Raw genomic sequence first — 26,671 nt, forward strand, 5'->3', positions numbered from 1 at the left:
ACACATCAAAAAGTCCATTGTTCTCAGTCCTTGGGTCCTGTGCATGGGTGACGAGTGATTGAATACGGTGTTAAACAATGCCTGCAGGGGGGCCTTTTTTTTGTTTTTGTTTTTGTTTTTTTTTAACCATTAGAACAGTTTTATTTGCAAAGTATTACGGGCATGTGCACCAGAATGTGATCAATTGGGTACATTGTAAGTAATGTAGCGTGTGTGTATTATTTTACATGTATATATTCTTATGTATTTATTTCACGTTTCAAGACAGACAATGAGAGGATATTCTCCCAGCACCTTCAGAACAGACTTCTTCCCGACCACACATACTCAGTGGTCTCTGGGGGTGACCCACTGTGCATCCCGGAGCTTACGTGGGAGCAGCTTAAGCAATTCCATGCCACTCACTATCACCCAAGCAATGCTAGGTAATATTTTGTTGGGAAAGTTTGATGGTGGATTGTGAAAAGTTAACTTGTTTGTGTTCTTCTAATTTCATGACATGGCGTCTCTCACATTTAGCAATGCTTAAGACATATCTAAGTATAGGTAAGATTCTTGGCCTCAGTGTGCCTATCTTACTTGGACATTGATTTTGGACATTTACAATGATAGCCTTCAGTGGGCTCAGCATGGTGGTTACAAACACGGCGTTTAGAGCCCCCCAGGGGAGGGTCCTGGCCCCACAGCTTCTTGCCTCACATCCAGCTTTGTTGCATGGAGAGTGGGGGTGCATGGATGGTGCCCACCCCAACCCAGGGTGCGCGAAGCTTTGAGCCTCTCCTTGGCACGGAGAAGTGCTCTACCGATAGTGGATGCAGTCACAGAACCTTAATGACATCCTCACTTTCTGATAACATCATTTGTTTCTTATGTCACTAATATAAGATCATTATAATATATGTATTATATAAAACACTAATAATTTACATATAAATGCTAATGTAAAAACATATTTGCAAGGTTAGTTTATGTAAAAAGAATTGTGAAAACTTTCAATCATACAGAAAAGTAGACTAGGATAATGAGCCCCTAAATACTTATCATGTAATAGATATCCTTTTCCTTGTGAAGTTTTTGGAAGTAAATTATAAATGTCATCATTTACCCCTAAATATTTGAATTTGTGACCCTAAAACATGAGGATTTTTTCTTACATGAGCTAATGCCATTTTCAGTTTTAATAGAATAAAACATACTTTCATAAAACTGCCTATTTCTTACTCCGTATTCAGATTTTCTAGTTGACCCTGAAGTGTTTGTTGCACAGGATCCCACAGATACCACAGAGACCCTGGTCGGCCTGGGTCTCTCCTGGGCACCCTCTCGGACGGCAGAGGAGTGTGCAGGCCGGGTTTCCTCCGGGCGCTCTCACTTTCCAGGTGTCCTGGCTGCTCCTGTGTGGTGTTGGGTGCCATGTTCCTCTGTTTCCTGAGAACTGGAACTTAGATCCAAAGCCTTAGTTTGAGTCAGGCTGTGCCTTTTTAAGCAGAGTCCCTCGTGGGGAGCTCTGCATAAATGGCCACATCCTACCACTGTGTGAGGCCTGCTTGCCTCCACTGGGGGTCTCACGCCAGCGGGGTGCATGCTGAGAGTCGGCCACTGTCTTGTGAAGATCTGCTTTTTCCCTTCAGCCGCAGACTATCTGGTGCATTTGAGTTTCTGGTGTCCTGTGATAATGAGTTCCTCATCAACCTATTAATGGTTTTCATATTCATTGAGGATTATTGCCTGAATCATTTATTAGAGTTGGTGAAGTTTTCAAATTCTGTAATTCTTCATTCGTTTGTTGGACTTCTTCAAAGAATAGCTCCACATCCGCTGGGGCTGTCGGGTTATCTTGAAATACAGTTCTGTGGAAAGGCAGGGGCGGCTGCTCTCCCTGGGAATTCCAGTTTGAGGAGGAGGGTGGTGCAGGAACTACCTCTCATGATGACAGAAGAGGCTGTCTTTTTAAAGACAGGGTCTGGTTCTGTCCCCCAGGCTGGAGTACAATGGTATGGTCTTGGCTTACTGCAGCCTCAGCCTCCTGGGCCACCTCAGCCTCCTGAGTAGCTGGGACTACAGGTGCGCACCACCATGCCCAGCTAGTGCTTATATTTTTTTGTAGAGACAGAGTCTCGGCGTGGTGCCCAGGCTGGTCTCGATCTCCTGAGTTCAAACAGTCTGCCCACCTTGACCTCCCAAAGTGCTGGGATTACAGGCGTGAGCCACTGTGCCCAACATGGAGAAGAGAGTTCTTTCTTTTCTTCTTTTTTCCCCCCAGTCTTTGTTTTGTTTTTTAGTACCACTGTGACCTCATACATATTTCTGTATATGTATATATTTGAGACTATGTGATCAGATGGAATTTATTTTTATGCCCACATTTGCCCCAGTTGTTGGCCCATTTTGGTCTCACTTCTTTGGTTTCTACACCCCCACCTCCACCTCCCTAACGCATGCACAGCCAGGCCCTCCCTGCTCCAGAGGCTCAACTCTGTTTCCCAGGGAGCTCTGATTTCTGTGGCTAGTGGGGAAGGGCCTTTGGAGAGTAGCATCTGGACACTAGGGGTGGTGATTGCTCCTGGATTCTCTCAACCCCGAGAGAGTAAAATTTGTTTCTAAATTCTAGAACGAGACATTTCTGAAGGTTCTTTAAGATGCTAGTTCCCCAAACCTTAACTATAGCTTAGGCAACATAGTAAAGAAAAAGATAAATTCTGTCATTGTAACCTTTTTCCTCTGGTTGAATAAATGTGTTATCTTTTTTTTTTTTTTTTGAGACGGAGTCTTGCTCTGTCGCCCAGGCTGGAGTGCAGTGGCCGGATCCCATCTCACTGCAAGCTCCGCCTCCCGGGTTTACGCCATTCTCCGGCCTCAGCCTCCCGAGTAGCTGGGACTACAGGCGCCACCACCTCGCCCGGCTAGTTTTTTGTATTTTTAGTAGAGACGGGGTTTCACCGTGTAGCCAGGATGGTCTCGATCTCCTGACCTCGTGATCCGCCCGTCTCGGCCTCCCAAAGTGCTGGGATTACAGGCTTGAGCCACCGCGCCCGGCAAATGTGTTATCTTTATTAACATTTATAACCTTGAACTTGTTGCCAAAAGTTGAGTTTTGTGAAACTGTCAGTTGGATTACTCTATTACTGTACCTAGGGTTATAAAGTATTTTAACAAATACCTCATTTGGTTTTTGTCACATCTCTAGATGAAGTTTAAAATGAAAGATCAGTTTCTGGCTAGGTGTGGTGACTCATGCCTGCAAATCCAAGCACTTTGGGAGGCCAAGAAGGGAGGATTGCTTGAGGCCAGGAGTTTGAGACCAGCATGGGTAACAGTGAGAACCCATCTCTAAAACTTAAAAATTAGCTGGCTGGGCGTGGTAGCTCATGCCTATAATTCCAGCATTTTGAGAGGCCGAGGTGGGGAGATCACCTGAGGTTAGGAGTTTGAGACCAGCCTAACCAACATGGTGAAACCCTATCTCTACTAAAAATACAAAAATTAGCTGGACGTGGTAGTGGGCACCTGTAATCCCAGCTACTTGGGAGGCTGAGGCAGGAGAGTTGTTTAAACCCAGGAGGCGGAGGTTGCAGTGAGCTGAGATTGCATCATTGCACTCCAGCTACTCAGGAGGCAGAGGCAGGAGGATTGCTCGAGCCCAGGAGCTTGAGGCTTCAGTGAGCTGTGATGGTGCCACTGCGCTCCAGCAGTTGCCTGAAGCCAGGAATAGCACCAGGCCCTGTGATGAACGTTGAATTTATAAATTAGGCACAGGGAGAGGTTAACAACAACAATAATAAAATAGAACAGTTATAACAGTATACTGTAATAAGTTACGTGAATTTTGGTCTCTCGAAGTTCCGTGATATTTTTGGACCTTGGTTGAGTAAAGGTAACTGAAACCAAAAGGCGAGACCTTGGGTAAGGGGCACTCCTGTGTACTGTGTTTCAGTGAAAAAGACAGCACTTGATCTCACATTTTTTTTTTTTTTCTTTTCTTTTTTTTTTTTTTTTTTTGAGGCGGAGTCTCACTCTATCACCCGGGCTGGAGTGCAGTGGCTGGATCTCAGCTCACTGCAAGCTCCGCCTCCCAGGTTTACGCCATTCTCCTGCCTCAGCCTCCCCAGTAGCTGGGAGTACAAGCGCCCGCCACCTCACCCGGCTAGTTTTTTTTTTTTTTTTTTTTTTTTAGTAGAGATGGGGTTTCACCATGTTAGCCAGGATGGTCTCGATCTCCTGACCTCGTGATCCGCCCGTCTCGGCCTCCCAAAGTGCTGGGATTACAGGCTTGAGCCACCGCGCCCGGCCGATCTCACATCTTTTAAACTAAAACAGACTAATTATATTTCCTTAAAATTTTAGGTTCCTCACGTACGGTAATTTCCCATTAGAACAGCATCTGAAACAAATTCATGAGCAAGCACTGAGCAAATTCCAGAAAATCGAACCAAGCACCACGGTGCCAGCTCAGACACCCTGGGACAAGCCTGTGAGTGCCCCACCGTGTTTGTGTCCTGCCTGGTAAATATGTTGACATGAGGACTTGGACTGGGTGTTCATGATGGGATTTCAGAGGCTGTCATGGTCGGTACAGAGTATGGGAGATCTTTTCGAACCAAAAGAATAGTTGTTTGAAAAGAAAGAAAGTTAACTTAGCGGAAAGCATGTTTTGGTCTATTTTGTGTTTCCAGATAACGTAGAGTAGTTAACAACTGTCAAACACTATGCCTACTCACAAGGTCACGTCATTTTACAGAGGGAATTCCAGATAACATGTGGTCCGGATTCATTTGCTACAGATCCCTCTAAACAAACAACCGTCAGCGTTAGCTTTCTCTTACCAGAGTAAGTATATGCTGTCAAAGCTCATACAAGACAAAAACATGAGGAAAATATTCCTATTAGAAGGTTCAGAAGTGAGTTCTACAATTGAATGTAAATTAATACACAGTTAGGATTCAGGGGTTAAGTGGATTTTAGGAATAGAGAACAAAATGTCAAAGTTTTTAACAACATCCGAAATGGTTTTTGAGGAAAATCATTTTTGATAGCCCTCCAGAAGAAAAGTAATTTACTTACTGTATTTCAAAGCTTTCTTCCTACAGAGAAAAGACTGCCTCAGACCAGCCATTGCTCACATTTTGAGGTCACAGGTCCCTCTGAGTGTGAGAATGGTACTATGAACACGCACCTCGGCAAAATATACCACATACAAAACTTTGTAATTCCGGTGGTTTCACGAGAGTAGGTCAGAACCGTGCCGAGGGGGTGTTCAGGAAGGGAAGGCTCTGGGCCCTCCTGTGCTCAGCCTGCAACTCTGTGGCTGGCATCTCTCCTGGCTTGTTCCTTGTCTCCTTAATGGTGCTGCCACTGTGCCTGTCATTTAAATCACGTGTGGAAAGTGCCTGGCAGGCTGTCACATGGTGAGCATTTCATGTGCAGTGAAGTTAATTTTATGGTTTGTGCCCCCCTCAAAAACCCCAGTATTTAAGGGAAATTCTCTTTGGCTCATAAAATTGTTAAAATAAATGTTGAAATGCAAGAATTTCTGGAAAGATGTGTAGTGATTCTAAATAAAATGTGCATAAGGGCCAATAATTTTCCCTTTTCTCTTACGTTCGTTTCCTTTTTTTTTTTTTTTTTTCCAATGCAGCATCACCGACACATTTGAAGCCTTCACCTTAAGTCTTCTGTCTTCACTCTTGACTTCTGGGCCCAATTCTCCCTTTTACAAAGCCTTGATTGAATCTGGCCTTGGCACAGACTTTTCTCCTGATGTTGGGTGAGTTTATGATTAGATTAGATCAGTAGTTCTCATTGGTTGGGGGCAGTTTTGCTCCTTCACCTCCACACCCTGTCCCTGCCCCACACTTGACAATATCTGGACCATTTTTGGATTTTTGATTGCTAATAACTGGAAGATGGTGGACCAGGAAGTTGCTGAGTGTCTCATGGTGCACAGGATGGCCGCCCCCATCAGGGAGCTCTGGATGAGATCCTGGATCCAGTGCCAGCCATTTCTGTCCCTTCAAGGGGGCGTTCGTCCAAAATAAAACATCCAGCACAAAGGCAGCTTTTCCAGGGCCTCAGAATGTCATGCTGTTGTCTCTTACATGTCAGGTTATTAAGTATTAGGAATCTTTACAATGTTGTAAAACTCAGCAGTTCTGTTTTGATATTTATCCTGCTATAACTCAAAAGTTTAAATTTAATTAAAAACAAAAAAAGATGTAAAAATGACAAAGATGTACATGGAACCAATTACTTGAGAGCACTGCTTGAATGCACTTTTCAGTGGAGGGGCTGGAGTTTGAAGCGCTTCATTCTGATCTTTAAATCAAGAATATTACGAGGGCATGATGAATGTTCCTGGATTCCAGTGCATCATTTTTGGTTTTGTCTTCTAGGTATAATGGCTACACAAGGGAGGCCTACTTCAGTGTCGGCCTCCAAGGGATTGCGGAGAAAGACATTGAGACAGTCAGAAGCCTCGTAGACAGAACGATTGATGAAGTAGTTGAGTGAGTGTGGCTTATTTGTAACAATCTGCTTTCGTTCCTCATTTCTGCGTGCTTTTTGGGAGAAGCTGAGCCTGATCCATTGGGCCTTTCCCTCTCTGTCATATAATATGCATTTGTTCATATTTAGTTGTTTAAATGTTATCTCTGCTACCGTTTGTTTCTAAAACTCTTCTACATCTTAGGTTTTTGTTTTGTTTTGAGACAGGGTCTCGCTTTGTCACCGAGCCTGATGTGCAGTGGTGTGATCTCAGCTCACTGCATTTTCCTCCCCTACCAGGCTCAGGTGATCCTCCCACCTCAGCCTCCCAAGTAGCTGGAACTAGGGTGCACACCACCATGCCCAGCTAATTTTTGTATGTTAGAGATGGGCTTTCTCTATGTTGCCCAGGCTGGTCTTAAACTCCTGGCCTCAAGCAGTCCTCCTGCCTTGGCCTCCCAAAGTGCTGGGATTACAAGCATGAGCCATTGTGTCTGGCCCATCTTTGTTCTTCATTGTATTCTTTAGGAAAGGATTTGAAGATGATCGAATTGAGGCTTTACTTCATAAAATTGAAATACAGATGAAACATCAGTCTACCAGCTTTGGGCTGATGCTGACATCAGTAAGTGATTTCTCAACAACAAATTTACTTTTATAGTAGACGTTTTGTCTTGTTACTAGCTTAATTGGCTTTTTGATATTTCTATGTGAAATAGATTACTTTAAATGGGTAAGGATTTATAACTAGTAATCTGTTGGTTATTTCCTAAACATTATTTCAGCCTGTGGTTTTTACTGCATTAGAACAAAATAGAGCTAAAATAAGTTTTTTTGTTTCTCCATCCAAATAATTATATGACTTTTGTTATAAACAATCATCTGTGGTATATTTAAACATAGAAACTAGGATCTTAATATCAAGTCTGGGCTGTTTGTGGAGGTTGTACTGTGTGGTACCAGCTGCATTGTGGATGCGGAAATCTTCCTTCCAGTACATAGCATCTTGCTGGAACCACGACGGGGACCCTGTGGAGCTCCTGAAGTTGGGAAATCAGTTGGCTAAATTCAGACAGTGCCTGCAGGAAAATCCAAAATTTTTGCAAGAAAAAGTAAAACAGTATTTTAAGGTAAGAAAGTTGGATAATTCATTTCTCTAATTTTGAAGTTGAATTTTATACTAATGAAAGGAATATTAGGAACATAATCTATACATTTAAGTAATTTCTGTTAATGGGTGACTTAATTTCTAATTAAAAATTTAAATGCTTACATTAACTTTATTTTCCAGATTGTAATGCAAGTTGATAATTTTTTTAGATGAATGTGTGCATTTTCAGTATGTGAATATATGTATGTTTATGTGTGTGAACAAAATATTTGCATATATTGTTCTTTTATTAGTAGAAGAATATAAAATAGGAGAACAGTCACCCAAATGTAATGAATCTTCTGGTTTTTGTGAGTGAATACTTTTGATGCTTGTGCGTTTGTTTTCTCAGATTTTTGGGCAGTTGTGCTTGGTTGCCTGTTCCTTGCTTTGTACTCATTATTATGGTAGAACTTTAAAAAAGTGTTCCCATGGTGGGAAAGACTGTTGTCTACTTTGAAGGGGAACTCTCCAGTAGGTTCCGTTGCTTTAGGCATGAGATACGATTTAATAACATGACTTGCAGTTTCTCTCAGCTATTGTAAGTTATTTTCCATGAACTTTCTGGTGTCTTCTAGTTATCTTACCTCTGTAGTATTTTATATGGTAGCATTTTGTGCATGTGTAGTTTTTTTTTGTTTTTTTTTTGAGACGGAGTCTCGCTCTGTCGCCCAGGCTGGAGTGCAGTGGCCGGATCTCAGCTCACTGCAAGCTCCGCCTCCCGGGTTCACGCCATTCTCCTGCCTCAGCCTCCCGAGTAGCTGGGACTACAGGCGCCACCACCTCGCCCGGCTAGTTTTTTGTATTTTTTAGTAGAGACGGGGTTTCACTGTGTTAGCCAGGATGGTCTCGATCTCCTGACCTCGTGATCCGCCCATCTCGGCCTCCCAAAGTGCTGGGATTACAGGCTTGAGCCACCGCGCCCGGCCGCATGTGTAGTTTTTTTAATTGTTGAAACAAGGAAAGTACATGAAATAACCTAATGTTTATTTCTTTTTTTTTTTTTTTTTTGAGACGGAGTCTTGCTCTGTCGCCCGGGCTGGAGTGCAGTGGCCGGATCTCAGCTCACTGCAAGCTCCGCCTCCCGGTTTACGCCATTCTCCTGCCTCAGCCTCCCGAGTAGCTGGGACTACAGGCGCCAGCCACCTCGCCCGGCTAGCTTTTTGTATTTTTTAGTAGAGACAGGGTTTCACCGTGTTAGCCAGGGTGGTCTCAAACTCCTGACCTCGTGATCCGCCCGTCTCGGCCTCCCAAAGTGCTGGGATTACAGGCTTGAGCCACCGCGCCCGGCCTTGTTTATTTCTATATTACATCAACATGTGTTTTGTTCTAATTTATAAAGTATTGAATGGGAAATATAGTTCTAGCCTTTTAGAAGTTAATAGAATGAACACTAGACAAAAAATAGAATTCTGTATTAACTTCAATTTAGTACCAATATCCATAGTACTTAAAAGTGCAAACCTTTTTACAACTAAGATGTGGTGAAAATGTTTAGTATTGATACGTTTAAGACCTAATGACCATAATAATGATAATAGTAGAATAATAGCATTCATGAATTCTGTAACTACTACACAGGCAGGTATGGTGGTAAGCGTTTTATAAGACTTGTGTACTTTCATTGACAAAACAACTCTTGAGGTTCGTTCTATTATTACTATTTTTAAAGTGGGAAAGTGGAACCACAGGACCAAGAACACACCAGCAGAAGCTTGTTGAGTGTTAGGTTGTAATAAGATCTTGTTTTCACTTGGCTTTTGTTGTTGCTGTGGTTGCTGCAGAATAACCAGCATAAGCTGACTTTATCGATGAGGCCAGATGACAAGTATCATGAGAAGCAGGCACAAGTGGAAGCCACGAAGCTCAAGCAGAAAGTCAAGGCTCTGTCCGCCGGAGACAGGCAGCAGATCTACGAGAAAGGTCAGAGGCTTCCTTCCGAGCTGGCGAGGCCTGACCTGCACTCAGGCCAAGTGCACTTGTTAGTGAGTTGATAGTTGGAGACAGGTATTATTTCAACCAGCAGGTGTCCACTGGGCACCGACAGAGCTCACGTCGGTGCAGTGGGTTCAGATAATTTCAGAAGATTGCCCTCATAGCTCAGTAGGAAGGCAGGAATCACTGAAAAGAAGTAGCTTGGAAAGATGTATTTATTTTACAGATTTTGTAAATACTTTGTATTTATCAGGTGCCATAACATGCCAGTACCATTGTTATGTTGCAGTGCGTGTTGCATGGCCTGTGGGCAGAGTGGACAGTGAGAGCTGTCTGTTGGGAAGAGGCCTGTCTCAGGCATAGAGGGGGTGTGTCAGCCGCAGAGCAGCACCAGGATTCTGTGGGACAGGCGTGGGGCACACAGGGATGGTGGAGCGGTGAGCATGGAGGGAGGACAGCGTGTGGGGGAGACAGGTGTACCCGGTGGCCCTGGGGAGGGCCTGTGTGGAAGACGGGGAGCACACGGGTGCTTCATGGATTAAGGCAGGAGAACTGCCAGGTCAGTGAGCAGCGTAGCAGCAGCCTCATTTGGGATAGTTTTGCAGAAAAATAGAGAAATTGGATGGAGAAAACTGCTGAGAGGCAGGGGATTTTGGCAGCAGCTGCGGGAGCGGCTGCAGGAGTGAAGGAAGGGAGGAGGCCACAGGAGAGAAGGGGACCCAGACGGATTCTCACAGGTAGTTCGGCCTCTGGGAAGAATTTGCAAAAGTGGTGTCTGATCAAGGCCCGTATTCAGAATACACGAAAAAAGAACAATTCAGCCATGAGAGCACACAACCCAATTAACGCATGGGCAGAATATTCTGACAGGTGTCATCAAAGAGATCCTAATGGCAACTAGGCACATAAATCATTACGTGGAAATAATCTCATTACTTTCTTAGGGAAATGTATCATAATTATCAGGAAAATGCAGATGAAAACTACAGTGATATACCATTATACACCTACTAGAATGACTAGCAGTTTAAAAATTACTGCTGGCACCAAACGTCGTCAGTCCTGAGAGGCAGTGGGAATGCTCACACGCTGCCAAAGGACCCAAACTGGTGTGGCCACCTAGGAAACAGGGTCACAGTTCTCACAGTGCCAGCCAACATGCACAGACCAGGAAGGCCCCGCTCCTAACAGAGAAATGGAAACAGGTATCCACACAAAACTTGAAACAACCCAGACTTCCATCAACACATACATCCTTACAAAGAAATGCCACTAGCTGCGAAGGAGCATGACAGTGATGCACCCTTGGTATTGGTGCGTCTCAGAAACTTCCCACAAAGGGAAAGAAGCCAGGAGCCAGGTGACATACCGAGACCATTCATGGGAAGCCGTGGATGTGGCAAAGCTGCAGGGACAGAGAGCAGATGAGAAGTGCTGGAGGCCCGGGGTTGGGGGTTGGTTGACTGTAGGCGGGATGGGAGAGTTTTGGGGGTGCTAGAAAGGCCCAGTACTGTGATGTGGTGGCTTCATAACTTGCCACATTTTTCAGAACTCACTAAATTGTGTCTTTAAAATTGTGAATATTATTGCTTGTAAGTTATGTATTAATAAAGCCTTTTAAAAATATGTGCAACACACACACACACACACACACTTTTCCTGTTAAAACTAGTTGGGGCCGGGCGCAGTGGCTCACACCTGTAATCCCAGCACTTTGGGAGGCCGAGGAGGGCGGATCACAAGGTCAGGAGATCGAAACCTGGCTAATGCAGTGAAACCCCGTCTCTACTAAAAATACAAAAAATTAGCCGGGCGTGGTGGCAGGCACCTGTAGTTCCAGCTACTTGGGAGGCTGAGGCAGGAGAATGGCGTGAACCCGGGAGGCAGAGCTTGCAGCGAGACAAGATCATGCCACTGCACTCTAGCCCGGGCGACAGAGCGAGACTCTGCCTCAAAAAAAAAAAAAAAAAAAGCTCGTGGGCTGGGATTCTGTGAGAAATTGTCAGGCTTGTCAGGAGGTAAGAGTGGACGTTAGGTGCAATATAAGTGACTTCATTTTGATCATGCTAAGGTTGACGTTATATCATGTAGTAAAAGAAAAATTAATGTCAACTTGTAATCTGTTCTTATTCTTTCTATCTGAATTGTTTAGAGACAACTGTTTTAAGCTGTTTTTTCTTTGAACCTTAGTCTTTTTTTTTAAGCTCTGTTTTGTGATAATTGACAAGCTCCAATCTTCCCACTTTTAACTGTAGTTATTCGTGAGTACACAAGATAATTCCATGAGTAGGCAACAGGTTGTACGTTTCCTAAATTACTTCAGATTCGTTGGCCTGACCTCAGAGCTATGCTTTAAGAAAACCCAGTACACTGTAGTCCAAACCAGTAGGTTAATGAGCAGTGCTCACACTACAGAGTTCTCCTTTACACACTCACTGCAGAGCTCCTTTAGAGGAGGGCACAGTGCTAGTGCATTGAATGGTTATTTCAGGTCAGTAAGTCTTCAAGTGTGCACGGCAGTGTTAGGATTCTGAATTAAAAGCCAATCTGTAGAGAACAGCAATGCAGAAAAGGTGAATGGGAAACTAGTAAAAGCTTGAATCTTCCTATTTCTGGTCTTGTGTGTGTCTTAAGCACTGTGAAGGGGTAAAGCCTCCACCATCAGGGAGTGTGTGATGTGCTGAAAGGAAACAGAGAAGAGAAGGTGCCAGAGGCTTTTTCTACCCACTGTGAGTGAGTGTGTTCAGAGAAGGAGCTCTGGGATGTCAGGGTAGCTGTGGCGTGCTCTAGTGCAGGTGGGCCCAGGAACCACGGGGAAGGCCGGGGAAGGGAAGAGGCAGGAGGGAGCTTCCTGGCAAAGCCACACATGACAAAACCTCCGAAGGGCATGAGGTCGGGAAAGTCAAGATGTTAGGTAGGTGGCGAGCCGGCAGGGGAAGCCTGCAGAGCCCGGGTCTGAGCTCCTTGCCACTGGGAGCCTGGGCTCCAGATGCCTCTGGGAGCGGGGTGGTTGTTGATGGAAGTTGCAGCTCCAGAGGTGGGCGGAAGGGCTGGAGCCCACGGTGGGGCACCTGTGGAGGGGCGACACTGCCTGAGATACTCACTGTGCCCCAAGGTCCTGTGTCTGAGTGCGTGGCACGCCCTCGGGGTACTTCAGAAGGTGGAAATGGAACATGGGGGAGGTCAGCCCAGCAGACACCAGGAGTGCTGTGTGTGGGGACTGAGTTAAAGCGGGAACTCGGCACAGCCCTCCTGGGAGTCGTGGAATCACGCACTCGTGCACTTGCTTGGTCCGGTGTAGCACTGGGAAGCCGCTCCACTGATGGCCATCAGGGCGGGGGGCACGCCTGGGTCTTAGGATCTTCCGCATAGGCTGTGGCTCGGTGGAGGGGTCTGCTGTACAGGTGCTGCCTCCCTCGTGGATGAATGGACTGTCAGGCCCAGGAAGTGTCTTTCTAAGCACCACTGTAATTTGTGTGATTTATGTGATTGTGTAAGTCTTTTGTTGAAATTAGTGAAAATGAAACAACAGAAAATGAGTATAGGGCCAGGTGCGGTGACTCATGCCTGCCTGGAATCCCAGCACTTTGGGAGGCCAAGGTAGGAGGATCACTTGAGGTCAGGAGTTTGAGATAGCCTGGGCAACATGGCAAAACCCCGTCTCTACAAAAAAAAAAAAACAACAACAACAACAAAAAAAAACAAAAAAAATTAGTCACGAGGCTAGGGCGGGAGGATCATTTGAGCCCAGGAGGCAGAGGCTGCAGTGAGCTGAGATGGTGCCACTGTACTCCAGCCTGGGTGACAGAGCCAGGCTCTGTCTCAAAACAAAAAAGTATAAAGATCACTAAATGTCAGTCCAACAAGAAGTGGTTTGAAAACTCTGAAAACAAGTTGAATCTACTTAATGTAAACTTTGGAGGGGTGCAGGAGAAGCTTCTTGAGCAAACCACCACTCCCCAGCAGAACTGTTCAGTAATTGAAAATGAGAATTAGGAAAAGGGCAACCCTCTAAGGGAGGTTATTAGTGCATCTAAATCTGGTCAGCCTGGAAATAGGAGATATTTTGCAAACCATAGTGCTCCTGTACTCCTCACTCTTGGCATGGACGGCTAATTCTGGATGTAAGATAACATAGGAGATAAGTTGCATCAATCCTTTTAATTATGGCCCTGAATATTCCGTTTTCTTGTTTCTTTTTTAGGTTTAGAATTACGGACTCAACAAAGCAAACCTCAAGATGCCTCTTGTCTGCCAGCGTTGAAAGTTTCAGATATTGAGCCCACCATACCTGTCACAGAGTTGGACGTGGTCCTGACAGGTCACTGTGAACACTACGCTTTTCCCGGGTCTCGGGGTCCTTGGGGAAATTAAATATCACTCCTCACAGAAGCAGTAGAATCACATCTTGGAGGTTTTCCCTGAAACACTTGAGCAGCCCTGTGCATTCACAGTCTTGCCGTATACGTGTCTTCTACCTTGTTCCTAACTCTCGGTGGTGATAGACCCATTCACTCAGTAAGAGCCTGTGTGTGTGTTCCTGAGAGGGGTTTGATAGGGCGCTCTGATTTCCTGCTTCTAGAATCAAATGAGGATTTGGGTTATGCTGTGTCTGTATTAAGTGCAGTTTAAAAAATAGAGGCATCCTCAGAGCCCTTTGTCCCAACTGTTTACCCTGCCATCAGCATGGAGGAAGCAAGAGGGATGAGATCCCCCGGAAAGGTGGGTGTTGAGTTGAAAGGGAGTTGGAGGCCAAGTTTATCCCCCTGCTGTGTCCTGGCATTTCATTCTGTGACACGTTTTGTTCCATGACATGTTTCGTTCCGTGGCACCTTTCATTCCGTGGTACTTTTTGTTCCATGGTCTGTCACTGCTTTTGAGTTCTCAGGGTGCCTCCTTTCTCTCTCGCTCCTGGCTGGTAGCTGGAGAGGCGTCTTTGGGGTAACCTCACCTGGGACGATGTTGATGCTGAGCTTATCAGCAGGTGTGGCTGGACGTGACTGAGCTGAGGGCAGCAGCTCTCACTTGCACCTCGAGGACGGGGATGGGATTTCACCCTGGGCATCCCTGAGTCCTGTGAAGCGTCTCCAGCCCGCCTTTTGTCTTCTGACAGCGCTTGTCATGTTTATATCCTGTTTATTTTTGTGTGCACGCGCGCATGTGAGTAGAAATCGAGGCTGACATCCCTCTGATCTGTTAACCCTGGCAGTTTTTGTCTGTGAATCTCATTAAGTGTTCGCTAAGAGTGAGAATAAATCAGTCATCCTTCCGTGCCTTGGTCCCTCCGCTGGTCTAGGGCGCTCTGCTAGGTGGGGACCTACGTACGAAGCTGAATGCCCAGCCCACCCCTCAAGAGGTCAGGAAGAGTGGGTGGGGGACACCAGGAGCCTTGTTTGGGGCCCTGGGACAGCCTTTTGTTGTGGGGCCAGAAGGTGGCAGGGCCTGTTGGGAAAGATGAGCAGCGCTGAGGACAGGTGCGATGTGGGCCCGGGGTTCTTGGGGGCACCTGGTTGGAGTTCTCTCTGGTTAATGGGGAGAGGTTGGGTAACTGGAACTTCCAGTTATGAGACCAGAAGGTCGTGGTTCCGTCCTTCCTTTCCCTTTCCTTGGAGAGCGTGGGTTGCTTTACTATTGAAGACAGTTCCAGTTTTTTATCCTGAAAATATAATAGGGAAGTTTATATAAACTCTAGTATAAGTCTTAAACCTCTATGCTTGAAAAGTAATAAATAGTGTTTTTTAAATATTATAAGTGGTTAAAATTTTACTGGCAACAATAAAAATGAAATCCTTTTTGTTTTTCTAGCTGGAGATGTCCCTGTTCAGTACTGCGCCCAGCCCACCAATGGCGTGGTGTATTTCCGGGCCTTCTCCAGCCTGAACACACTCCCCGAGGAGCTGAGGCCCTATGTGCCCCTCTTCTGCAGCGTCCTCACCAAGTACGAGTCGCAACACACCCTTGTGTGTCTTACTAACATCTGCTTTGTGTGCATATCTGTTGTTCTAATGCATCAGTAGGAATTACCTTCAGTGAATCACAGCTTACAATGTTAGTGTGTTAGTATGGTGTACAACATATTGGTTTAGAATTTTTTATGAAAGTAACATTTTCTTACTATATTACATTGAAATATTTATGAATCTACGGTATAATGTAAGGATATACTTAGAGATGTCTATCTTAGCATGTGAATCTGTGAAGCTTTGGAAAGGACTGATGGTTTAATCCGGAAGTGTGAGTAATTGGATGTGCCTGCTGCCCGCATTGCTCCTCCTCCGAGCTGACCTGTAGTTGCTGGCGTCCTCCCTAGGTGGGGTGTGCACAGGTCTGGGAACACACACGCGAGTACCCACATCAACACTTGACCTTTTGCCCAGCTCTGCTGTGGCCGAGGTTGCAGGACAAGCAGTAGGCAGGGCTGTGGGCTCCCGTTCCTATCCAGGATAAGAGGGCGACATGGAACCCTGCAGCCAGCTGCAGAGACCACTGCCCAACCTAACATGCACCTGAGGTCTTCCCTTTGTGGAGATTGAAGTTGTCTGCGTGCTGCAGAAAGCTACATGGCTGTGACACCTTCTGCACCCTGGCTGAGGGTCCGCTCAGATGGAAAAATGTCTTCATGGTTTTGAAAGTTCCCTGCCTTTCTTTTTAAATATAGCTGCCACTGTTCATCCTTTTGTAGCCGTTTAGAAAACACCTCATGGTCATTCCCTTGACTCAGTTATTTCTGGCATTAGCAGTGTCACTGTGAATGTTTCTTTCACAAGCATGAGTGCTGAGAGGAAAATACTTTCCTTAAAAATTTAAAAAGTCTTTAGCCTTTGGACTCCCTCGCCCAGGCTGTCAGACATTTGAGCAAAGGAAGCATGTATCACAGTGATCTGGGCGAAGAGAGTAGGGAGTACTCATAAAACATTTATTGAAAAGCTTACAACTGGAAATGCATATTTTAGAATGTTATTTTGAGTGCAGACACTGACCACCCAAGTGTCTTGTGCCTCTTGACACTGACTTCCCAGGCGGGGGAAACGGGTGTCTCCCTGGGGGAGGGGACACGTGAACTCTAGAGGGCTTGATGACCTTCGAACTGTGAAGAGGTTGGCAAAGCTGCAGTTACTCAATTAATGGCAGCAACTTGTGATTCAAGATGCACGGTTTTAAAAATGATTCAGTAAGGACTGCCTTGTAATCGGGGCTGTGCTCTGCTGTGTCAGGCTGGGCTGCGGCCTTCTTGACTACCGGAAGCAGGCTCAGCAGATAGAACTGAAGACCGGTGGGATGAGCGCTTCTCCCCACGTGCTCCCCGACGACTCGCACATGGACACCTACGAGCAGGTAGCCTGTTACCGTCAGATGACAGCTGCGGTGGGAAGCTTTTCTCCAGTGTCTGTCACTGTTTGATTCGACCCTAATTCCTTTCTTCTGTGTTTTCTTTGGTTCAGGGTGTGCTTTTCTCCTCTCTCTGCCTGGATCGAAACCTGCCAGACATGATGCATCTATGGAGTGAAATATTTAACAAGTAACTTTATTTGCAAGAGTTGTCCATTCTTGGGGTGTGCTAGAGATCCTCATTTGAAGTACTTTAAAATAGTCTTACTTGTGTGTGTTGTTGATTTGCAAGTCTGACTTTTATTTGTAGTTCATATGGACTTATAAAATTTCTTTGGTCGTTAAAGTAGTCTGCAAACTTATACTTAATCAACTTTCCATGACATTGAAGAGACATGATGAATGGGTCTCTAGGAATTTCTTCTTCTCCTTTTTCCATAGCCCGTGTTTTGAAGAAGAGGAGCACTTCAAGGTGCTGGTAAAGATGACCGCCCAGGAGCTCGCCAATGGAATTCCCGACTCTGGACACCTGTACGCATCCATCAGGGCAGGCCGGACCCTCACACCTGCAGGGGACCTGCAGGAGACCTTCAGCGGGATGGATCAGGTAAGAAGCTTGGAAGGAACCTCTGTTATTCTGGTTTAGCCACATATTCCAGAGTTACTGATTTCTTTGGGAATACATTAACTTATGTCCCAGAAATGCTAACTTTCTTTTTTTTTTTTTTTTGAGGCGGAGTCTTGCTCTGCCACCCAGGCTGGAGTGCAGTGGCCGGATCTCAGCTCACTGCAAGCTCCGTCTCCCGGGTTTATGCCATTCTCCTGCCTCAGCCTCCCGAGTAGCTGGGACTACAGGCGCCCGCCTCGTCGCCCGGCTAGTTTTTTTGTATTTTTAAGTAGAGACAGGGTTTCACCGTATTAGCCAGGATGGTCTCGATCTCCTGACCTCGTGATCCGCCCGTCTCGGCCTCCCAAAGTGCTGGGATTACAGGCTTGAGCCACCGCAACCGGCCGGTGATTGGTTGGTTTTAACTCATCTTCCTCTTTGTCCCGCCCTGCACCCCAGTTCCAGCCCTCAAGCCACACACTCGCACACATAACCCCTGCCGAGGCAGGGTTCTGATGTCACAGGTGCTTGGTTCAGACTGAGTGGGTCTGTCGTGGCCTCTGCCTCCCTCTCTCTGAGCGAGCTTCCTCTGGGTCTGTCGTGGCCTCTGCCTCTCTGTGAGCGAGCTTTGTCTGGCCCAGGTGCGACTGATGAAGAGGATTGCAGAAATGACAGACATCAAACCTATCCTGAGGAAGCTGCCGCGTATCAAGAAACACCTGTTAAATGGTGATAATATGAGGTGCATTTGTGATTTGTTTCTAAATATTTTATGATTCATTCTATTAAGCATAGTTTTTACGTATTTTTTATTTGTAAAGGTAAAGGTTACAGAATTTATTGTAGTTGTCAAGTGTTCTAATAAGCTAAGAAAAAAATAGTTGAAACTTATTAAAAGTTGTAGGAGATGGGGAAGAAAGCAGGCTAATTTTGTTCTAGAAGTGCAAATAGGTTGAGAGCAGTAGTTACGTTGCTTCCAAAAGCAAATGGTCTGTAACTGAGATATCCGTAAGGGTGAGCTTGCCGAAGGTCAGAGTAAAAGTACAGTTTCTTACATAATTCTGTGATGCTTTGAGGAAATATCTGGCAGCTCAGTCCTATACCTTCAGTTGGCCTTATGTGCCCTCAGGTGTGTGAGCATGAGTGAAGTTTAAAAATGATTGACAGTTTTATTTTCAGCATCTTATTGTCAGTGACATTGATGTATTCGTCAGTACTTAACAAGAAAATATTTGCTGAAGTCACTTGTCCTTCTTCACAGAGTCCCGATGCCTTTTCCCAGTCATGTCTTGCGAATCCCTGGCAGATTCTACAGGGCGGTCTGTGGGTGGGCAGAGGTGAAGCCTGGCGATCGGGGCTCTTGGCATTGGGCTCAGACTGGCCTGGCTTCTGGTGCCAGGCCAGCACTCACGCTCGCACCTAGGAGGTCCTGGGCAGCTGACCCACTGGGGTCTTCTGCTTCCTCCTCCATAAAACCTTCCTTTGCAGGTTTATTTTAAGGAATAAAAGAATATCTGCAAGGCAGCATACATGCCTGGGATATAGTTAGTATTAATATAGTGGTACCTGCTGTTACTTTAACTAGAGTAAGTTTAGGATTTACAGCCAAAAGGAAAAAATATACACTCTGTCAATACACTAGAGTTCAAGTAGATTTCATATGATAGTAGTATTTGTAATTCTGTAGAATTTGGGAGAGTTCTGTTTTCATATAACTTTGAGAGCATGGTAATTGTTTGCACTTTATAATGTTCTGCTTTAACAACCAGTTCACGTTTTCAAATTGATGACTTCTGGACAGTAATTTTAAAAGTTGTCAGTGTTTTGATAGTGTAATTCCGAAGGCATGGTTAGCAGATCTTAGTAGTCTCTGTATTTTCTTTGCTCTTTGGAAGAACAAGAGTTTAGGGTCTCAGGCTCTGCCTCTGGACGGCTTCATTAGCTGCCACACTGAACTGTGCAGAAATCTCTTGATAACCTGAAGCGCACTGCAGAGCAGGGAGGCGGCTGTGGTATTTCCACATTTGGCTACTGTTTCTTTTAACACTTTGAACATGATTTTCTATAAAACCAACATTATTGAGTTATTATACAAAATGTGATGAATTACTAAAACTGTTTTTTCTAACAGTGGTTTTATGTATACGTAATTTTTAAAACAGGTGTTCAGTGAATGCGACTCCTCAGCAGATGTCTCAGACAGAAAAGGTGGTCGAAGACTTCCTTAGAAGCATCGGTCGGAGTAAGAAGGAACGGAGGCCTGTGCGCCCACACACAGTCGAGGTATGCACTGATGGTGGTGCTGGCGCCCGCTGAGCGCCTGGCAGGTGCCAGGAACAGCTGTCATGTTTTACACGTATTAACTCAATTCTCAGAACAGTCCAGCGTGTCGGGGTTCATATCCCCCATTACGCAGATGAAGAAACTGAGGTTCAAGAGGATTAAATATCTTGTCCAGTGTTGGCCCAGTTAAGTGAGTTCAGACTCTGCGGTGTGGCCTTAGATGCTGCACTCACTTCTGTGCCTTGCAGTGAGTAAGTAGTCTGGTAGGAAAACAGACTTCGACTGGGATATGCTGGCATAAGAATGGCCCAAAACCATGGCCTGAAGAAGGCTGCTTTACTGCTGTTTCTATGACTCATGAATCCATGGATTAGACATAGAACAGTGATGTTGGTGATAACTAATTTAGTAAATTTGATTAACTTACAAAGAGAATTGTAGTCTAGTTCATGGATGTCAGTAGAGAAGCCATGCTCCTCAGTGGAGGAGGTTGGCGCTCACGTCTTCTCCTTTGGTGTCTCCGTATCCCTGGTTCAGTTCTGGGTGTGGTGTCTGTTGGCCTCTGGGAGTGAAGCCCATGGGAGGTGGCCTCCTGCTGCTCCAGGCCTCTCTGCCTGCAGCGCTTTCACTTTATGTGTCCTCTTGATTTCACAGATTAATGACGAGAAAGTGCAGAAAGAAAGCTTAAAATATTTTCATTGTACTGTGTAACAAGGCTACCTTTTGAATGTCTGAAAATTTATTTTAAATTTTCTTAATTTCTTTTATTCACTTTCTTTTTTTAGTTTTTGTTATTTTGAGACAGGGTCTCACTCTGGCACCCAGGCTGGAGTGCAGTGGTGCCATTACAACTAGCTGCAGCCGTGACCTGGGCTCAAGTGATCCTCCAGTCTCAGCCTCCCAAGTGGCTGGGGCTATATAGGTGTGCACCACTGTGCCCAGCGAATTTTTAAAATTTTTTGTTGAGATGGGGGCTTACTACATTGCCCAGGCTGGTCTCAAACTCCTGGACTCAAGCAGTTCTCCCACCTCAGCCTCCAAAGTGCTGGCATTCTAGGCATGAGCCACTGTGCCCAGCCTATTTTTATTTCCTATCCTTTTTTTTTTTTTTTTTTTTTATTTTTTTTTTTTATTTTTATTTTTTTTTATTTTTTTTTTTTTTGTTTTTTTTTGAGACGGAGTCTCGCTCTGCCACCCAGGCTGGAGTGCAGTGGCCGGATCTCAGCTCACTGCAAGCTCCGCCTCCCGGGTTTACGCCATTCTCCTGCCTCAGCCTCCCGAGTAGCTGGGACTACAGGCGCCCGCTACCTCGCCCGGCTAGTTTTTTGTATTCTTTTTAGTAGAGACGGGGTTTCACCGTGTTAGCCAGGATGGTCTCGATCTCCTGACCTCGTGATCCGCCTGTCTCGGCCTCCCAAAGTGCTGGGATTACAGGCTTGAGCCACCGCGCCCGGCCTTCCTATCCTTTTTTTTTAAGCGTTTATTATTTAAAACACTTAAACAAGTCTGCCCTAACACTTGTTATTAGCTCTGTGAATTTTATAAACTCTGTTCCTTCTTATATATTTCAAGTGAGTTCTGAATTTTTGTCTTTTCTCTTGGAAACTTGATTTTCAGAAACCTGTGCCCAGCAGCTCTGGTGGAGATGCCCACGTTCTCCACGGCTCCCAGATCATTAGGAAGCTGGTCATGGTAAGAAGCACAGCCGATCTGGGTTCCCAGCAGGTGGGCGCTTCCCTCCACGGCTGTGTCTGCCGCTGATGGTGAACGTTCCTCCGTCCGCCTGTCCGTGGGGCTGGCGTGTCCCCAGACTTGCGAGTTCAGTGCATCCTTTGTCAGTGCCATCCTGAGCCTTTTCTGAGACAGTGCTGAGTGAAGGCCCTGGTGGGAGTGTGTCCTCCTGTGCCAAAGAGGTGCGGGCCCTGGTACGGGGTGCGTCTTCCCTGTGCCCAGGAAGAGGGCTACTGCTCCGGGCGGTCTCCTCCTGGGCAACTCACCCTCCTTTGAACATAGCTCCTGAGCCAAGTCGACTCCAGTGGGGCAGCCTGACAGATCCTTTCCCCCACTCAGCCTGGTGCTGATGCTGTTTGGTTTGGTTCCTTGTGGAGTAGAGTGATTTAACGTATTCCTGTGGTATAATATGATATGAAACATAAATATATAACTATAAGTGGTGTAGAATGAAATATTTTTAATTGAACAGTATACTTTAAAGCATCACGTTAAGATTGGAAGACTTCATGTCAGTTTTACAGTGAGAAATAGTGTGGAGCGACGTAACTGCAGTGCCTTGCTCTTGCGTCCCAGCACTTGGCTGCAGACTGTCATGGAGATGGGACCCCTGAGATGGGTCCAGTCCCAGCATCATGGGTGGTGCATGGCAGCACGGCCGCCTCTGACCACACGTTGTCCCTCAGGAACCCACCTTCAAGCCCTGGCAGATGAAGACTCACTTCCTGATGCCCTTCCCAGTGAATTATGTGGGCGAATGCATCCGAACTGTCCCCTACACGGACCCAGATCATGCCAGGTAGGAGGGTGGAGGTCGGACCTCTCAGGCCTGAGCCTTACGGAAGCAGCTTGTCAAGCCTGTTCGAGTTCACAGGGCATGTTTTAGCACAGGAAAAGTCTGCGCTGACTCTGAGTGTTAGACCTGGGGCTGTGTGAGTCTATGAGCGGCCCTCTTTAAACAGCAGAGTCTTTATGAACAAAGGCCCAGCCTTAGAGCCAGTCATTTTTGTAAACAATTTCTATTATTGAGTCCTATAAACAAAACAGATATCTATGACCCTAAACGCAGACTCCTTTCAAAATGCCCCATGTACTCATCTTATCTGTAGGTAAAAATTGAATGAATTTAGGCTGAGACCTCTGATAAACATGGTAGATTAAGCCTTCGTGAGGACAGATGCATGGAACGACAGCAAAGGCAGATCAAGACACGAAGCCACAAGGGAGAGTGGGAGGTGACCCAGGCAGCCATGGGGGCTGCAGGAGAACCTCATGAGCCAGACTGTGGGTGGGTGGGTGGGTGGGTAGGGCCTGACCCGGGGCCACAGAGGGACAGGGCGGTGGGGAGAAACCAAGTGGTCCTGCAGAGCCCTGCACATGGCAGGGCCGGAGGCCGCCTCACAGTCCCTCTGAGGAGTTTGCCTCCCCTGTCTCCTCACACAAGTCAGAAGCTCAGGGAAGGAGGCCCTGGGTTGAGCGGCCGAAGCCACAGCCGAGAGTGAGGTCAGGCTGAGAGTGAGGTCAGGCCGAGAGTGAGGGTCAAAGTGGCATGGAGTGAGGGAGTTTGCTGCCTACGGACTGGCCTTCCAGCCCCTTCTTCTGAAGTGTGGCTGCCCCTCAGCTGCGTTCATCCCATCAGCGGAAACTGGCCAGACCAGGCGGACAGACCCACAGACATGCACCTTTGGGGACCCATCAGTTGGGTGTGGATGACACAGATCTGTGCAAACATGTTATATCCTGGAAATTCACTTCCTGTATCCTTGTCCCAGGCAGCTACCCCCATGAGGGACTAAACCAAGGAGGAGACCCCCAGGGTCTGGCTCCAACCTCGCTGGTCCCAAATGATGGCGCCTCAGCCACCCGAGTGGTAGAGAGGGGAAGGCAGGCTTAGGCCTGGGCAATCTAGAAGGAGCCAGGCCTCTAGGGTGCACATGTGTCACAGCAGGGCCACAGATGGGGAGGTGTGTAGCCAGGCGGGAGGAAATGTGGGGCTGCAGTGGGGGCCCAGAAAGAGCTCCTCTGTAGAAAAGAGGTATGTGGTCAGCTCTTTTGTTCATTTATTTCCATATTTGTAGAAGATAAACAGATCTGTCTGCTGTGCCAGCAGAAGAGTGGTGTCTGTTTCCACCATCCAATAGGAAAATGTAGACAGAAAACACTAAAAATGTGGAGGTTCCCCCTGGGCCAGGGGGATTCTAGATCTTTTATTCCTTGTTTTTCGTATTTTATAATCTTTCAACAGTGAGCATGTGTTTTAAATATACAAGTAATAGAAATTTCTGAAGACGGAGGATGCATGGATGGATGGAACGCCATCCCTGCTGGTGCTTGTAGAGGCTCCGTCCCCCAGGGTCTGGCTCCAACCTCCCTGGTCCCAACTGACGGCGCCCCAGCCACCCGGGTGGCGCTGGGTTTCTCCTGGAGGCCCACACGAGATGGTCGTGACTTCTCCCAGCACAGCCCCTGGGAACACGCCCACTCCTTCCTTGATTTCCCACCTGGCCTATTTGACTCCCTTCATCTGCTTTAGAAAATGGCAGATCTGTGGAAGTGGTGACCTGGGGCTGATCTCGCCATGGGCGTCTTTAAGGAGCCTGTGTCTTTGCTGCAGACACTACCATCATTGTCTGCCCTGCCTTCTGTCGGAGGTGGATGTGTTCTAGAATCATCTAGAATGTGATGTCACCATTCGCAGTGGAAGGCAGAGGAGATCAGCCCCGTTCCTAGAAATGTGCTTTATCGGAGAGTGTGTTTTCTTAAGGGATTCCTATAAAACTCAAAGAGTTTGACTTCAGTTTCCTTTTTTTTTCCATATTCTGATGTGAGACATTTAAATAAATGTTCATTTGCACATTTGCCTTTACAATAGAAATAACCTCTTTCTACTTCACCAGATTTTAAAAATGCCACATATGCATTGGAACAAGTTAAGCAGTGCGGTGCTGGAAGTGTTAGATTCCTTCCCCACCACCACTCCCTTCAACCCTGTAATCCAAGCCAACTGCTTGAAAATTGTGCTTCCTTGTGCTTTTTAGTTTTTGTTAATTAAAAAGAAAATCTCATGCCTGTAAGCCCAGCACTTTGAAGGCAGGAGGATCCCTTGAAGCCAGGTGTTTAAGACCAGCCTGGGCAACAAAACTAGACCCTGCCTCTACAAAAACTGTAAAAATAGGCGTGGTGGCACACATCTGTAGGCTCAGCTACTCAGGAGTCTGTGGTGGGAGGATCCCTTGAGCCCAGGAGTTCAAGGCTGCAGTGAGCTGCGATTGCACTTATGCACTCCAGCCTGGCGACAGAGCAGTACCCCATCTCTTAAAAAACAAGACCAAAAAAATGGGACCATAATTTATGTGGCATTATTGTACAACTTGATTTTATTTTCATTTTCACGTAATCCAATAATTACTTCATTGTCTATGCTTTTTATCAGCCATGGTGTTTATAACTTGCATTTTTTCATCATTCATTTCAGTCTTAAAATCCTTGCACGTTTGATGACTGCTAAATTCCTGCATACAGAAATTCGAGAAAAAGGTGGCGCTTATGGTGGAGGCGCAAAACTCAGCCACAGTGGGGTTTTCACTCTTTACTCTTACAGGTGAGATTTGCTCTAGTTCACACATTGGGACGCACACGGTGTTTTAGTCCCCTACTCATGATTATCAGTGTCATTTTCTTCTACTGCAGTGAACTTTAGACAACTGTGTGCTACTTTTCACTTCTCGAGCACTTAGCCACACCCAGCAATGTCCTTTCTGGTGCAAGGATTGGGGCCAGCAGCCTAAACGGGAAGCATTCTACCTTCAGTAAACCCTGGCTTAGGCCAGCATATTTTGGCAGAACACGGTAGTGCCTCCATCCATGGTTTTGCTTTCCACGGTTTACTACCCACAGTCACCCTCGGTCTGAAAATATTAAATGGAAAGTTCCAGGCATAAACACTTCCTAAGTTTTAAATTGTACACCATTCTTCTAAGCAGTGGGATGAAAGCTGACGCTGTCTACGCTACCTGCCTGTTGGTCACTCAGTAGCCGTCTAGGTCATCACATACACTGTGGGTATCCAAGAGCTTCTGTTCACAGAACCCTTGTTTTACTTAGCATAACTTTTATTACAGTATAATTGTTGTATTTTGTTAATATCTTGCTGCACCTAATCTATAAACTTTTTCATAGGCATAGGAAAAAAACACAGTATCCATAGTGGCTGTCTGAGGTTGCAACCCTGTTCTGGGGGTCCTGGAACACAGGCCCCAGGTGAGGGGCTGAGATACAGCCTGAGAGCATTCTTAGCTCATTTCAGTTGGAGGTGCCTGATGTGGATGCAGTTCTGTTAGCTTTCATAAACATAACACTGTTACTCTAAAACAATGAATTCTTAATTGTCTATAGCTTTGCTGCCCAAGAGAACATGTATTATAACACTTTTTAAGAAGGAGCTGGCCAGGCGTGGTGGCAAGTGCCTGTGGTCCTAGCTACAGGAGGCTAAGGCGGGAGGATCCCTTGAGCCTAGGGAGGTTGAAGCTGCAGTGAGCAGATTGCGCCACCGCACGCCAACCTGGGCGACAGAGTGAGACCCTGTCTCGTGGATGCAGAGATAGATTAGGTAGGTAGGTAGGTAGGTAGGTAGGTAGGCAGGCAGGCAGGCAGGCAGGCAGGCAGGCAGGCAGGCATGTAGGTAGAGAAGTCGGTAGCCGTTGCCACCCTGCCTAGTTCTCCCCGCTTGCTGTGCTGGAAGCCACTCTTCTAGACAAGGATGGGGAAGCAGCTCACAGCCCCTCTGCAGCTCTGAGTCAGGGTGAAGGGAGGGCTGGGCTCTTTCCATTTACACAAAGGGAAGTCTGGATCGGCCCCTCAGGCAGATTCCTTTACTACCCTGGGTGTGTCCTTAAGGGAGATTAAAGGAAAACCTTTGTTTGCTTAATTTTTCCACATGAGTCTTCTGTAATTTCCTTGTCATCTTGACCTGTCCCCACCCTCCACATCTTTCCTCTCCTGATGAGGTCACAGACAGGTGTATTTAAATAATCTGGGGAGGACATTATGCAGACAGACCTTGTTTGAGAGGGAGAACGTGTTGAAAGTCTTATGTGGTGGGATTTAAATTTCCACTGAGAGTAATTGAGCAATTTGTCAGTGGGCTGTTTGGACTA

At 46.2% G+C, this 26,671-nt stretch overlaps 1 protein-coding gene across 9 annotated transcripts in view; it reads left to right on the plus strand.

Annotated features, from left to right (window-relative positions):
• Positions 1-26,671, plus strand: part of PITRM1 (pitrilysin metallopeptidase 1) — a 38,454-nt gene that overhangs the window by 10,340 nt on the left and 1,443 nt on the right. For all 9 annotated transcript variants that reach the window (XM_033209442.1, XM_033209445.1, XM_033209447.1 and 6 more), the window contains 18 exons: positions 265-425; positions 4,345-4,471; positions 4,739-4,827; positions 5,636-5,764; positions 6,390-6,503; positions 7,009-7,105; positions 7,476-7,610; positions 9,415-9,553; positions 13,770-13,886; positions 15,371-15,503; positions 16,780-16,900; positions 17,008-17,084; positions 17,336-17,501; positions 18,143-18,243; positions 19,664-19,784; positions 21,402-21,476; positions 22,202-22,314; positions 24,991-25,116. In XM_033209442.1, coding sequence (XP_033065333.1) covers positions 265-425; positions 4,345-4,471; positions 4,739-4,827; positions 5,636-5,764; positions 6,390-6,503; positions 7,009-7,105; positions 7,476-7,610; positions 9,415-9,553; positions 13,770-13,886; positions 15,371-15,503; positions 16,780-16,900; positions 17,008-17,084; positions 17,336-17,501; positions 18,143-18,243; positions 19,664-19,784; positions 21,402-21,476; positions 22,202-22,314; positions 24,991-25,116 — 2,141 coding nt within the window. The remainder of the gene's footprint in view (positions 1-264; positions 426-4,344; positions 4,472-4,738; positions 4,828-5,635; positions 5,765-6,389; positions 6,504-7,008; positions 7,106-7,475; positions 7,611-9,414; positions 9,554-13,769; positions 13,887-15,370; positions 15,504-16,779; positions 16,901-17,007; positions 17,085-17,335; positions 17,502-18,142; positions 18,244-19,663; positions 19,785-21,401; positions 21,477-22,201; positions 22,315-24,990; positions 25,117-26,671) is intronic.

This window comes from Trachypithecus francoisi, unplaced genomic scaffold (genome assembly GCF_009764315.1).
Source record: "Trachypithecus francoisi isolate TF-2019V2 unplaced genomic scaffold, Tfra_2.0 Lachesis_group9, whole genome shotgun sequence".
In the NCBI taxonomy this organism is placed as follows: Eukaryota; Metazoa; Chordata; class Mammalia; order Primates; family Cercopithecidae; genus Trachypithecus; species Trachypithecus francoisi.